General features: G+C 49.1%; 2 protein-coding genes across 2 annotated transcripts; both read right to left on the bottom strand.

Moving 5' to 3' along the window:
- Positions 1-5,063: 5,063 nt before the first annotated feature.
- On the bottom strand, positions 5,064-5,943 carry LOC136459903 (probable glutathione S-transferase). The gene is made up of 2 exons (XM_066459755.1): positions 5,624-5,943; positions 5,064-5,513 (listed from the first exon to the last, which is right to left on the bottom strand). Exons 1-2 carry the CDS (start codon positions 5,936-5,938, stop codon positions 5,121-5,123), a joined length of 708 nt encoding a protein of 235 aa, XP_066315852.1. The 5' UTR covers positions 5,939-5,943; the 3' UTR covers positions 5,064-5,120.
- Positions 5,944-8,156: 2,213 nt separating this feature from the next.
- On the bottom strand, positions 8,157-8,965 carry LOC136459904 (probable glutathione S-transferase). The gene is made up of 2 exons (XM_066459756.1): positions 8,637-8,965; positions 8,157-8,537 (listed from the first exon to the last, which is right to left on the bottom strand). Exons 1-2 carry the CDS (start codon positions 8,952-8,954, stop codon positions 8,157-8,159), a joined length of 699 nt encoding a protein of 232 aa, XP_066315853.1. The 5' UTR covers positions 8,955-8,965.
- Positions 8,966-15,071: the final 6,106 nt, after the last annotated feature.

The following is a 15,071-nucleotide window of genomic DNA, read 5'->3' on the forward strand; positions in this document are numbered from 1 at the left end:
ACGATGGAGATGTAGAGGCAGAAAACCTAAGCGATGACGACGGCGGTGTGGCTACAGAGGTAAGGATGCAGGTGCGGGTATGAAACCCGGGGGGCTAACCCCTTGGTTTTATAGGGCAAAGGGTGCAAGGAAACCAACCTCCCACCTAGATCTCTGTGCCTGCCACAACTTGCCACCACGTCTCACCGCGGGGCGTGCACACGCAACCTATATCCGCTCCCTCGAGGAACTCACCGGATGTCTCGCCTTCCCAAAATGGCCACGACTGGTCACAGGTAAAAGGGATACGGAGCTAAAAACACTCCTATGGCCTGTCTAGGCCCAGGAGTTTGAAGGTTGGCCCACCGATGGGTTCGACAACTGCTCCGGGCACCTTTAGAGTGAGGAATGGAAAGGGATGGGCCTACTAGCAGCAATAACCCAGGTGAACGAGCACCGTAGGCATCCCGGCCCATGTTCGAGTCTCAGCCAGATACGATCCATTGTTTTTCCTTGAAGAAAGGTAGACAGCCCTCGGGACCGGTCGAATGGACCCAAGAACTATAAGGATTGACCGCTGAGAATCTGGAGTCGGTCACCGAGCTGACCCAAGCCGGATCCCTATGAATGGGATGATTGGGCCCCGCTTGGACTAGCCCATTAACAGCTCACCGAGCACCATGATTCATCCATAGAGGAAAATCATGGCACGGATCGGCCCCTCCATTTTTATTAGAAAAAATGCTTGAGGGAAGACAACCGCAAAGACGAGTCAATCCTCGATCGGACCCCTGCTATGGGCGGGGGCTCAAGGAAAGTTGGGCTTGCATGAAGACCAAACGCATGGTTGTAGAACAATAGACCCCCGTAGGGGTCGAAATCAGGAAAGACCTTTTCCGACCTACCAAATCTCACGGCTATACCCCCGAGGGGTCCGATCTCAATGAAAGGGAACCACCGTCCCTAGGTCACGCTGTGGGTGACAAAAGAAGGCCAAGGCCCTCAGAGTCCTCTCATTTGGAAAAGCCTTCGAAGGAGTATTCTATGCCTCGAGGAGGAGCTAATGACAATCGACATTAATTCGTCCAAGCCATCAAGAGCGCGACTACGGCTCCAACCGGCCCCTAGGTGCATGGGCTCCACCTCGACCGACCTCTGGGGCGCCTCTGGGGGCTAGCTCCGCCTCGCCTAACCCCTAGGGCGGGCTCTGCCTCACTCGACCCCAAGGTCGCGGGCTCCGCCTCGCCTGGCCTCTAGGGACGAGCTCCACCTCACCCGACCCCTAGGGGTGGGCTCTGCCTCGCCTGGCCTCTAGGGGCGAGCTCTGCCTCGCCCGGCCTCTGGGGGTGAGCTTAGCCTCGCCCGACCCCAAGGTCGAAGGCTCCGCCTTGCCCGACCCAAGGGCGTGGGCTCCACCTCGCTCGACCTGAGGGCGCGGGCTCCGCCTTGCCCAACCTCTGGGGGTGGGCTCCGCCTTACCCGACCCCGAGGCCACGGGCTCTGCCTAGCCTGGCCTCTAGGTCAGGGGCTCCATCTCGGCCAACCCCTTAGGCGAGGCTCTGATGGAAGCCCATACCTCCATCAACCACTATGTGCCAGAAAGTACAACCCAAGGTCAAACTTCTGGCATCGTGCAGGGAGCGGGCACATCTCAACATGACCTATGCCCGTGACATGTCACTCTAGGGAACTCACATCATCAATAGTGATGGACGCGTGGTCACTATGCTACCCACTCCCTGTACAGCCGCTAACCAGCACAATGGTTAGCCACGTCGCCCGCTAGGACACAATGGGACATCATGACCCACTGACAACGCCAGGGCGTGGCATCAATGATGAATAGGCGCCCAACATGGAGCCGTCCCTGTCACCATCTACGGTGTACAGACGCCCAACGTGGAGCCATCCCTGTCACCATCTCTGTCACCACCTACAGTGTCGGTAGAACCCGCGTAAAGGAGAAGAAAGGCCTGGCGGTCTAGGAGGCCTTCCTCTCCTTAGCTCTTCTCCCTTTTTCTCTCTGTGTAACCTACTCTTTCCCTTCATCTATAAAAGGGGAAGCAGGATGTCCCAAAGGAAGGGAATTGACCACTCTACATGGCTGAGTAGCAACCGAGCTCTCAGCACCCATTCATTCCTTTCACCAGAGACTTGGGACCCGTCCCACTCTCGTCCATTTATAACCCCTACTATGAACTTTCAGTGCTAGTAACACGAGCAGCAGCAATGAACTGGACATAGGGACATTCTGCCCGAACCAGTATAAACCTCGTGTCCTCTTAGCACACCATCCGAGCCAGACACGCAATATTAGAAATTTACTCGTTGGTGGTAACTCGAAACACCGACAGGGTTGTTGTAAGTGTATCTAGCCGCTTAGTGGGTTTTGGTGAATTGAATGACAACACCATTAAAGCTCTAATAAGTTTGCTAAGTGTTGAATAGGAAATTGAGTTTATTGCATACACCTGTGAATTGTGAAATAAGAAGTGTATATAGGTTCAACAGCAAGGCAAACTTGATGATATTCCACATAATGTTCAAATCAAGGCTAAAGTTGAGTATTGTAGTATTGGAGGATCTTGGAAACAATCTAGTTAAAGCAAAAGACAACAATGAAATGGAATCAATGAAATGACTTCTATGTTGTGGGATATCATAGCATCATGTGAAAGCAAGCATATTTGGCAAATGGTAAATGAGACATGAGTTGATGATTTTGGATTGATCTCAATAATGGCTTGCTTTGCATGAACAAGAAGAGTTTGATAGTGGATTAGCCTTGATCGAGGATTGAAGAATGAGTAAAGAATGCATAAGTGAACAAATACCAAGCATAGGTTAAATGACAAAGGACACAACTCATATTGGATATAAGTCAGTCTCTATGTTGGTTTGCTTGTACGGATAAAGATTTAGAAAATCACTTTGCATTGAATTGATCAAGCTAGAAGTATGAAGATAAATATTGAAGTGAGTGTTAGGAGTGTCAAGCCAAAATAAAAAGGATACAAGGAATTGGCTTGACCATATTGATGTTGATTCATATACGTCTCTATGTGAATCAAACTGAAGCTTGATTGATCTCAACATTCATATCTAGAAGATATTCAAGCAAGGATCATAATATTGAAGAAATGGTTTTTCAATGGATGCTTAATATGATGTGACTTGAGTATGTCTCGATAAGGTGAAGATAGCAAGGAAAGGGCTTCAAGGGACTAAGCGAAGGTGAAGGGCAAACAATGGCTTGAGGACTGAGGTACCATAGCTAAGGTGAAGAAGAGAGTACTTGCATTGAGTCGAGGAACTAATCGAGCTATGAGGAGTCATATTGTGTTGAGGATCAAATCATTAGTAGAAGTGGCTTGAAGCCATGAGGTGAACTCATATGTATGAAAATGGTTCAAGTCACATGCTCAAGGTATGTTTGCTCAAAGAGGAGACAAAGTTGATTGCAACCCCTTATGAAGTAATATTGAGAAGAAATGGCATATGAAGACATTGAATACTCAAGTGGTTAAAATGGTTATATTCTCTTGATCTTAAGCATAGGTATGTCATACTATCATGGGGGATGCAATACGAATCATAGACAAGTATCAAGCGCTCAAACAACCACAAGCATCCTCAGATTCACAGCCAAGACAGTCTACACTTCACTATTACCCTTACTGTCGTGCGGGGTGCGAGCTCTGACTCTCTCGGCCCCTTGGGTGCGAGCTCCGACTCGCCCGACCCCTTTGGTGTGAGCTTCGACTCGCCCGACCCCTTGGTGCGAGCTCCGTCTCGCCTGACCCCTTGGGCGCCGGCTCCGGCTCGCCCGACCACAAGGTCGCGGGCTCCGGCTCGCCCGACCCTTTGGTCGCGGGCTCCGTCTCGCCAGACCCCATGGTCGCGGGCTCTGGCTCGCCTGATCCTTTGGTCGCAGTCTCGTCTCGCCCGACCTCTTAGGTGCAGTGTCCGTTGTGGGCTGGGGGTATATACACCTTTTCCTTTCCTCCCCAACGGCTAGTTTCTGAACTACAATGGCTAGTTTGTTTGGGGTGGGTATAAATACCCATCCCATGCCTCCTGGTGAAGGGGCTGATGCTCAGATCACTCCCAACCCTTCTTCAGCCAGTTGTGAGCTCTCTCTAACCCCTCTCTTTGTGAGAGTGAGTGATTAGTGATTGATTAAGTGTTAGAGAGCAATTAAGAGCAAGCTAATCCTTGAGCACTTGTTGGGCTGTGTCAAGTATTCGTTGCGCATTTGTTACTCTTGGAGGTGAAGCCTCCTAGACGGCTAGGCATCGCCCGGCGAGCTCCCGTGCTTGTGGTGAGCCGTGGGAAAGTTTGTATTACCCCCATTGATCTAGTGGAAACCACTCATCTCAAGAGTTCACTCTCTTGACTTGAGAACGAGGATAAGAGTTGCAAAGCCTAAGCCTTAGTGGCTTCTTCAACAACGTGGACATAGGCAAGCCTTGATGGCGAGCTAAACCACGGGATAAATCTTGTGTCTTCTCTCCTTTATGTTTTGAATTGCATTATCCGTGTTCCACTCGATCTACTTGGTTGTGCGTGTTTATGAGTGCAGGTACTTAATGGACTTGCCACTGGATATCTCCATGCACATCTCCGAGTTTGAGTTCTAGGCGTAGCTGCTGTTAAAGCTCTCTGCGTAGGTGCGGCAGTGCCGCACTCTCAGTGAGATAGTGCTGCAGTGCGGCAGTGCCGTGCGATGGAGCAGCAGTGCCACGCACTCTACTAATCCGTTGCAAGTTTTATTTGTTGTTAATTTTCCAAAGCGCCTATTCAACCCCCCCCCCCCCCCCCCCCCCCCCTCTAGACGACATCAAGGTCCACGAGGTAGAGATGTAAGAGAGAGCGTAGAGGGATGTAGACCAATTGCCTATTGGACTCGACTGCTGCGTATGGCCGAGAATGGGGACGTCTGGAGGCACACGTTCAGACAAACGCCCTAATCATAGCATTACCGTTAGGACGAGGACCACACAACACACCAACATATATCATGCTGTCATCAGCAGAAACTACCATTTTATTTTATTTAAACAGCATCATGACCCTACTGACATAGGAGTAGTTTGCATGTTCTCACACAACGACGACACAAACAATCCCACACAAACCCATTACCGGATTACTGCTCCAGCAGCAGCGTCGCCATGGCCCATGGCCACTGATTTGACCTTGTCTTTCTTTGCAGAGAATTGGGCTTTGAGATGCTCCATGCTCGGTAGGCACTGCCTCACAGCTTCGTTGGACGTGTACTCCTCTGCCCAGCGGCGGAGACCAGGGAAGTCGTCTCCCCCCACCAAGCTCACTCCGGTCATCTCCTCAAACACAGCCGTCCAACGAGAAAGTGCACTGAGTGCTATGTCCAGGTAGTCGACGGAGTCGCCTCCAAAGAACCTCTTGCCGTCAAGCTGCGCCTCTAGGAGGGCCAGATTCTCCTTCGTCTCCCTGAGGAACCCCTCCCGCAACTCGCCCTCCGTCAAGAACGACAGAACTAACGGCCTCCGGCACTGCTCAACAAGCAAGCATATATATGATATGTTCAGTAATTCAGAAAACGCATGTCATGCATGCATGTTGCAGGACGACGAGATGCAGTAACGATGAAGCATGCATGTACCTTGGTATCCATGAGTTGAGCCCAGAAACGAGCGGCAGCACGGTCGGCGGGGTCGCTGGGGAGGAGGGGCGGCCCGTCGAAGGCCTCGTCGACGTACTCCACGATGACGAGGGACTCGCAGATGGCGTGGTCGCCGTGCACGAGCACGGGCACCTTCTTGTGGACGGGGTTGTGCTGCAGCAGCAGCTCGCTCTTGTTTTCCATGTCTTCTTGGATGAGCTCGTAAGGAACTCCCTTGAGGCGCAGGGCGGCCTCAGCGCGGTGCACGAATGGGCTGCCGAAGAACGACCCGATGAGCTTAACCGGTGGAGACATCTTAATTTGCTTGAGGTTGTGTGTGCTTGATGAAACACTGTCCCTATATATATATATGGATGACGAAGAGTTGTCAGCATATATTGTCGAATCTTTTGTGCTTCTTCTCCAAGAACGACTGAACTCAGATGTCTCCTTCAGTCATCAGTTTGTGCTTCTTCTCCAAGAACGACTGAATTCAGACTTTCTTTTTCACAGAAAAAAGGATTACGTCCCAAGGCAAAATCATACGTCTTAGGTTGATTCAGTCAAACATTTGGGTTGATTCTTCTATAGATGATTTCCCAGTTATTAATTTTCAGAGTCAGACAACGCAAGGGGTCAAAGTATTGTTTGGGTAGCTGTTCTCTAGAACTGCAGACTGTACAGTTATGTATCTGTTCTAGAGCTGTAGATTGTTCAATGTTGTTTGGCTAGATGTTTAGAGGACCTTAGTGTGATTTCTAAAACATGATTCATGTTGTATTTCATGCCATGTTCCGTACTGAACAGTACAAGACCCAACTTGCATGAAGCTTAATGTCACTAAAGGACTGTACATCTTAGTCCTAATAATATCATTCCAAGTTCTTGTGTCGCAGGTATGAACGTGTCCGCAAAATAATGATTTTGAGTGTTCTGAGGAAGACGCAGAGGCCAGTACGTAGTTTCGGTTCACAATTCTTTATTTATCTCCACAGCTCAAAGTACATGAACTGTCTTTGAGTTAGTTAATTAATTAACCAATTAACAAATGTTAGATAATATCTATTGTCTACCCATCCTGCTGCTAGGATGTCATACTGCACATGGCTCAGGAATATGGATTTGAGTTTTTTTAATAAAGAAAAATTTTATTATATTTTCAAGCACATCACATCGAGTTGATACAAAGTCTTAAAAATTAATTCTTCTGACTTCTGCCTGAGAAGAAGCACAAAAGCATCATAAGAGGGAACCACGCACACTCTAGTGACTGTCGATCCGAAGACTAAAATGTCACCCGTGTGCCTAGGAGAAAAAAAACCTTGGTCACATGTGCCAAGCGCTGCGAAGCCACCGCAACCAAATCCTGTTTATCAGGCTTCTAAAGGATAGCCCACGTACGGAACCAATGAATAACGAAGAAGATACAAAGATGATGAATATTTTTTATTTTCAAAAATTATATCATTTCTATGTAACCAAATCGACCAAACATGTGGTGACAGCTCCTAGTAGAACTAAAGGATTCAAATCTTTACTAATCCCTTCTATGCAATTGCCAAACATATTTGACACGTTACAAGGTTTAGCTACACCTAACACCTAATAACACTTGAATTATTGACTAAATTGCCTAGGCGAATCGGCAATCAAAAGGAACAAGTGTCTAATTATCTCTTCTTTGTGATAAAATCAACATTTTTTTTTACCTTGCGAGTTACTTTTCATTAAATTATTTTTTGTAAGTACTACTCCTCTACGTAGATACCATAAAAAAATATTGACCTTCAACGGTGCTTTTATTTGCCAGAAGTGTTGATTTAAATTCAGAGACGGGCAAGTCGTCCGCCTCTGACCAAAGGTTACTGTAAATCATCATTAAGGAGTCCTTCTCAGGGCTCAAACCTGCGACATATTACTCAGCAATAACAACTCCTTACCACTGCATCACATACTTACTTGTGAGTATGTATATAAGATTATGTTAATTTAAAACAAATATTTAAGACACTAAAAATTTCAAATAAAAAACTTATTACTGACGTGGTTTTTAAAATTAACACATTCCAGGTTACTGACGTGGTTTTTAAAACAACATCATGGCCCTCCTTACGTGGCAGTACACTACCATTATATCCCCGTTTGGCAGGGCTTCTCCTCCGGTTTCAGGAGTCGTTTGGAGCCGTTTTCTACCAAACGGGGTAAAGTAAAATAGCTTTACTTGTGAAGCCCCTAAAAACATGCTCTTACAGTGATTTAGGGTGGGATGGAGCCAAAAAAAAAGTGGCTTCTCCCGGCTCCTCCTCCAGACCCCTAAAAACATGTTCTCACAGGGAAGCCATTTTGCCAAACGGTTTACCAAAACCGCTTCAGCTCCACCGGTGGAACTGTTCGTGGAGCTGAAGCAAAAAAAATGACTTCACTAGTGAAGTGAAGCCCTGCCAAACGGGGACGTGGCAGGAGTTTACATGTTCTCACACAGTAAGTCAATGACACAACAATCCGCAGACCCCACACGAACGCCATCGCCGGATTACTGCTGCTGCTGCATCGCCGTGGCCACTGCTTTGACCTTGTCTTTCTTTGCAGTTGCAGAGAAGTGGCCTTTGATTTGCTCTATGCCCGGTAGGCACTGCATCACAGCTTCGTTGGAAGTGTACTCCTTCGCCCAGCGACGCAGAGCAGCAAAGTCGTCGTCTGCCAGCAAGCTCACGCCGGTCATCTCCTCGAACACAGCCATCCAACGAGACATTCCACTGAGTGCTATGTCCAGGTAGCCGACCGAGTCGCCTCCAAAGAATCTCTTGCCGTCAAGCTGCGCCTCCAGGAGGGCCAGGTTCTCCTTCGTCTCCTTGAGGAACCCCTCCTGCTGCTCGCCCTCCGTCAAGAACGACAGAACTAGTGGCGTCCGGCACTGCTCAAGTTCAGTAAAAAAAAAGTCTTCTGTCAGATCAGAAAACGCATGCATATGTTGCAGCCTTGCAGGACGATGAAGCAACAAGCCAACAAGTACCTTGGTATCCATGAAATGTGCCCAGAAGCGTGCCATGGCGCGGTCGTAGGGGTCGGCCGGCAGCAGCGGCGGCCCGTCGAAGGCCTCGTCGACGTACTCCACGATGACGAGGGACTCGCAGACGGCGCGGTCGCCGTGCAGGAGCACGGGCACCTTCTTGTGGATGGGGTTGTTCGCCAGCATTAGCTCGCTCTTGTTCTCCAGGTCTTCTTGGATGAACTCGTAGGGCACGCCCTTGAGGCGCAGGGCGGCTGCAGCGCGGTGCACGAACGGGCTGGCGAAATGGCCGATGAGCTTAACAGGTGGAGACGACGACATCTTTGCTTTGCTTTCTAGTTCTAGCTAGTTTTATGTACTTATGTTTTAGCTTGGCCATACAATGTCTCTATATATGGACGACAAATAAGAGATGTCAGCATATATTGTCGAATCTTTTGCTTCTTCTCCTCCAAGAATGACTTGTGTTGTCAGTGAGTGTGTATGCCTTTCTTCTCAGTCATTAGTTGTGTTTATCTGCCTGAGATCAGCAGCAGGTAGCTTAGGTTGCTTCGGGACGAAGTTAAGAACTCTTTTTTAAGAAAAAAGAGGATTATATATGTCCCAATGTAGTATCATACGTTTTAGTTTGATTCAGTCCAACATTTGGTTTTGACCAACCGGCACATAGTATTGACACTCTTATCACTACGGAAACAGGGCCTTTGCCGAGTGCAACTTTCTTTACCGAGGGCTAAAAGTCGGACACTCGGCAAAGAGCTATTTTGTTGAGTGCCGTACTCGGTAATGATATACACACGGCAAAGAAGGCTTTGCCGAGTGTTAGGCACTCGGCAAAGCCAGACATTCGGCAAATGCCCTTTTTGCCGAGTGTCAGGCCCTTGGCAAACCCTGGCGCTTGGCAAAAAGCGGCGTTAGGTAACGGCCGCCGCCTGCCGTCCAGGTTTGCTGAGTGCCAGCGGGTAGGCACTCGGCAAACCACTTCTTTGCCGAGTGCCAGACCCTGACACTCGGCAAAGAATAACGACAAACTATTTTTTTCCCACTTTTAAACTCCAAAATTTTTCTCGAGTCCTCCTACAGTACATGAGACTCCATGTTAGAATTTGGTACATTTTATGGCCTTTTGCTATATTTAGTTAATTTATTTCATTTAATTGATTTTTTTCGAAAAATGCAAATTTGAACTGCACGTGCATCGAATAATGGAATTTAATGATTCAAAAAATGATATTCATGGTATTGAGTGTAGTGTGAGGCCGTATCCAGAAACGGACCCGAAATTTCGAACATCTTGTTCACGAAACATGATCACGAACTTGCGAACGAATTTAAATTCTATAAAATGCAAACGAAGTCCGAAAATTATGAAACTTGTCAAGATGTGATGATATCGTATGTGGAGGATGTGATAAAAATTTAAGAAGGTTTGGTGCATGTTATCACGTACGATGCTTATAAACCAGGACATCTCCATATGTGATATCCGATATCACATGTGGAGATGTCCTGGGCCCGCCGTCCTGCCCCGCCCCGCGCACGCCGTGCCCGCTCACCCACCGGCGCGCCCCCGCCGGCATGCCCCCACCACCTTCGCCCGCCCCGCCCCGTCGACGTGCCCCCGCCCGCCCCGCCCCACCGACGCGCCCCCGCCGGCGTGCCCCCACCGCCTTCGCCCGCCGGCCCGCCCACACCGGCGCGCCTCCGCCGGCCGCCCCGGACACCGCGGCCCGCTGGCGCCCGCCACTCCAACCCCGCGGCCCGTGCCCCGGCCCACGGCAGCGCCGCCCTGACCCTCTCGGCGTGACCCCGGCCGTCCTCGGCGTGCCCCCGACCACCACGGCCATCCTCTCCCCGTCCCCGGCGCGCCTTGGCGAACCCCGACGCCCCGACGCCTTCCCAGCCCTCGACACCATAGGTGAGTAGTAGAGTAGTAGTGGTAGTATGTTTTAGTAGAAGTAGAGTTCGGTAGAGTAGTAGTAGTAGGTGGTTGTGGTGGTGGTAGTAGTAGTACAGTAGGTGGTTGTGGTGGTAGTAGTAGTAATAGGTGGTGGTGGTGGGGGTGGTTGTAGTAGAAGAGTAGAGTGGCGGTGGTGGTGGTGGTGGTGGTTGTAGTAGTAGAAGAGTAGAGTGGCGGCGGCGGCGGTGGTGGTGGTGGATGAATGTGACTTGGCAATGATATGTTGAATTGAATGCATATGTATATGTGGTTGTCGACCAACGTGTCGTATGTTTTTTTGCAGGTTTTGGATACCTCACCGTGCAGGGGAGGTTCTGCCGAAATTTTGAACTGAGATAGTATTTTGTTCTTTTTTTTGCAGAGAAGAGCCGTCGTAGCCGAGCCGGAGTATCTCGGCGACCTCGATCGTCTTCCTCGCCGCTGTGGGTCTGCCTGCACCGCGTCGCCTCACCACTGCACCGACCCGCCATGGCTCCGCTAGCCTGACTCCACTGCCACCCTAGGTATAACCCCTCTTTCCGTATCATGGTCGTAGATCGCGTAACCCAGTTAGACGTCTCCCGTTTGAAAGAGATACGGTTGGAGGTATGCAGATCTTTGCATATCTATGACCGTATCTGTTTTGGATTGTCCACGTTTTTTGGACAGCCCGCGGATGCGTAGATGGGTTAGTTTTCATGGTCTGTTCCGATCCGAGATAGAGTTTCGGCGTCACCTCCCTGTTGTTCTCTAGATACACACTCTCCCTGGTAAGACGTGTATCTGGAGAACAGCGGGGAGGTGCTACCGAAATTCTGTCTCGGATAGGAGTAGACCATGGAGACTAACCTCATCTACGCATTCATGGGTGGGATTAGGACCGATCCTCACCTATTAGACAGTAGGAACACCATGTAGATGCAATTGATGGTTACTTTGCTCGGTGATATATATGTTAGAGGATGGATGACCGTCAGTGGATGTACACGGGCCGGAGAAGTCAAAGTGATTACACCAATGAATGGATGAACAAGACCAATGCTTTCTTGAACCGTGTATTTGGCAAGGCAACTAAATCCCCGAGTCTAGTTTTATGTCCCTACAGCAAATGTGCAAACAGGAAAAGGGTAAACAAGGACAACATGGGTAAACATCTTTTGAAGAATGGATTTACGCCGGACTATACCCAGTGGGTCCACCATGGTGAAGCCCATCGTATGAGAGAGGAGGTGGTGAGACCACGCGTCGAGGCTTATGATGCTGATGCCGGGGTAGCAGACATGTTAGATGACGTTCACCAAGCATAGTTCGCTGAAGGACATGAGGAGGAGATGGAGGCAGCCGCACAGGCGTTCTACGACATGATGGACTCGACACAGAAACCACTTCATGATCGGACAACGGTTTCTCAACTGGATGCCATTGGACGCGTAATGGGGTTGAAGTCCGAGTTAAACCTGAGTCGAGAAGGCTTCGATAAGATGTTGGCCATGATTGGCACCCTGCTTCCGGCGGGCCACGTTCTGCCAAAGAGCTTGTACGAGTCATAGAAACTCCTTCGTACACTTAAGATGCCGTATGAGCAGATACATGCTTGTCCGAATGGCTGCGTCCTATTTAGGAAAGAACACAAGGATGCAAAGTACTGTCCAAAGTGTAAATCCTCCAGGTACCTAGAGGTAGACTCTGGTGATGGCCAGAAGAGGCAGCTTACGATCCCCGTGAAAATCCTACGGCACCTTACATTCCTACCAAGGATCAAACGGCTATACATGACCGAGGAATCCACGAAATAGATGACATGGCACAAAAAGGGCAAACGATACAATGTTGGCAATATGGTACATCCATCCGATGGTGAAGCATGGACCCGCTTTGACGACAAACATCGTGAGAAAGCCGATGAGGCTCGTAATGTACGTGTTGCGCTGGCAACAGATGGGTTCAATCCTTATGAACTAATGTCGGCCCCATACACTTGTTGGCCCATGTTCGTTATCCCCCTCAATCTTCCCCCCGGCGTCTCCTTTCAACGACAGAACGTATTCTTGTCGTTGATTATTCCTGGACACCCGGGGAGTAATATGGGAGTGTTCATGGAGCCTGTGATCGATGAATTGGTCCGTGCTTGGGAGGAAGGGGTATGGACATACGACCGAGCTACAAAGACAAGCTTCAAAATGCACGTTTGGTACCACTACTCCCTGCATGACTTCCTGGCGTATGGGTTATTCTGCGCCTGGTGTGTTCACAGGAAGTTCCCATACCCAATATGCAAGGAAGGTCTGAGGTTCATTTGATTGCAGAAGGGTGGCAAGTATTCATCGTTCGACAAACATCGTCAATTCCTCCCTCTTGACTGAAGAGTTTTGGGTAAGTCTCCCTCGCACTACACTGCTCAATACATCGCATTCATTGAACTTTTCTTGAAATAATGAATGGATACATCGTGTCTGTATGCAGACTTATTTCAGATGCGAGGAGGGATCTGAGGCCAGGGAAGATTTGGTGGCTACCAAAGCCTGTAAAAAACTCGTCACCGACATGCATCACGAGACGCACATCTAGGCCATCATAACCTACTACGGGTCGAAACTTGGAGAGAAGGTCAGCAAAGAAGAAGCAAGAAAGATGACGCTGACCCGGGACCAGTACCTTGAGGTAGATAAAGAACATTAATATTGATTCGTTTTGAGATTAAGTTGGTTTAATTTGATCTTTTTAGATGTCAAATACTTGATGATGTGTAGATGTGTCCCTGGTGGTGCTCCTCGTATCCCAAGTGCTGGGAGATGATCGTGGACAAGTGGTTCACGCCCGGGTGGGCCGAGACGCACGATGCTGCTCGGGAGCGGCATTTGCAGATGCAAGGTCCAGCACACCATCAAGGCAACCGCAACCTCGCCGGATACAAACAATTATGGGTACGCGAATTCATTTATCTATTCTGACACTCAATTATGCCTGATTTCTAATCATCTTGTTGTCTTTCTCGCCGTCGGATGCACATGGTGGCCAGCAATGCTCCGACTTCCAGGCATGGTGTATGTCCCACAAGGGCAAGGCGACGTCCGGCGTCTCCTACAACCCGGAGGACCCGCCCGAGGCATACACCAACCCGAGCGTCCACACCCGCATCAGTGAGTACACGTCAGCGGCAAGGTGGTCCATGGGCCAGAGTATGACCCGAGCACCGAGGACTTTGATGCAGAGATCGTCACGAGGGTGGGTGGAGGCAAGAAGCATGGGCGGTACTGGCTTGGTGATGGCGTCATCGACTCGACCTCTACTCCCTCTCTCTCCCAGATCCGAGCACGGAGCACGAGCGCAAGCCTGGCCATACGGCCACGGCCAAGCGCTTCACAGCAATGGGTCGACGCACTCTAGGTTATTCATGTTCTATTCGTCGTACATTGATCTTTACACACCTTAATTAGCTTTGCATTACTGAAACATTGGAGTGAAATATTGCAGGCCCGGCTAGAAGAAGAAGCAAGGCAACATCAGGACCTGGCGGCCCAGCTGCAGTCCGAGCGGGCCGCGCGAGAGGCCCGGGCGCAGAGGATGGCGGAAATGATGCAGTTCATGCAGACTCTTAGGCAACATACGGGTCTAGCTGTGCCACCTGGGCTGTTCGCTCCACCTCCGACTCCTACAGCTGCAGCTACTCCTGTGAGTTTTCGCTTGTGCTTTGCTTGTATGACCTAGATTAGCTATCCAAGTAATCTTGTCTAACGTATGCAATCTCTTCTCCTTTGTGCAGCCTCAGTCGGAGGGTTCAAATAATCCAGCTCATGCGCCTCCGACTGATCCAGTTTTTCCTTCATCAGGCACTCAGTTTCCACCTTGGTGATGAGTAGTATTAGTTGTATTTGCATTTGTTGTTCACTTGGTGATGGATTTCTGATATACTTGTCATGCACTAGTGGTATATTTGGATAACTGTGATATATGTGACAGATGTTTGGATTGATATATGTGATATATGTGATATATTGTGATGAATGTGATATATGCGATGGATGTGATAAATATGTGATGTATGTTTGGATGGATGTGAGATATATGTGATAATTTGTGTTTGTCGTGATGGAATGTAAAAAATGAATAAAAAAAACTGGTTTTGGTCAGTTTGCCGAGTGCAATGGCCACTGCACTCGGCAAAGCTAGAAAAAGGGGCGCCAACCCGTTTCCCAGCTTTGCCGAGTGCCATGCTCGGCAAAGAATTGTTTTAAAAATAAAAAAAATAAAAAACTTTGCCGAGTGCCACCCATCCGGCACTCGGCAAAGAATTTTTTTTTAAATAAAAAACTTTGCCGAGAGCCACCCGTCCGGTGCTCGGCAAAGAAATTAAAAAAAAACTTTGCCGAGTGCCATCCCGAGCGGCGCTCGGCAAAGAATTTAAAAAAAATAAAAATAAAAAACTTTGCCGAGTGCCAGCCCGGTCGGCGCTCGGCAAAGAATTTAAAAAAGTGGCACTCGGCAAAGCCGCCGTCACC

Source organism: Miscanthus floridulus, chromosome 6 (genome assembly GCF_019320115.1).
Source record: "Miscanthus floridulus cultivar M001 chromosome 6, ASM1932011v1, whole genome shotgun sequence".
In the NCBI taxonomy this organism is placed as follows: domain Eukaryota; kingdom Viridiplantae; phylum Streptophyta; class Magnoliopsida; order Poales; family Poaceae; genus Miscanthus; species Miscanthus floridulus.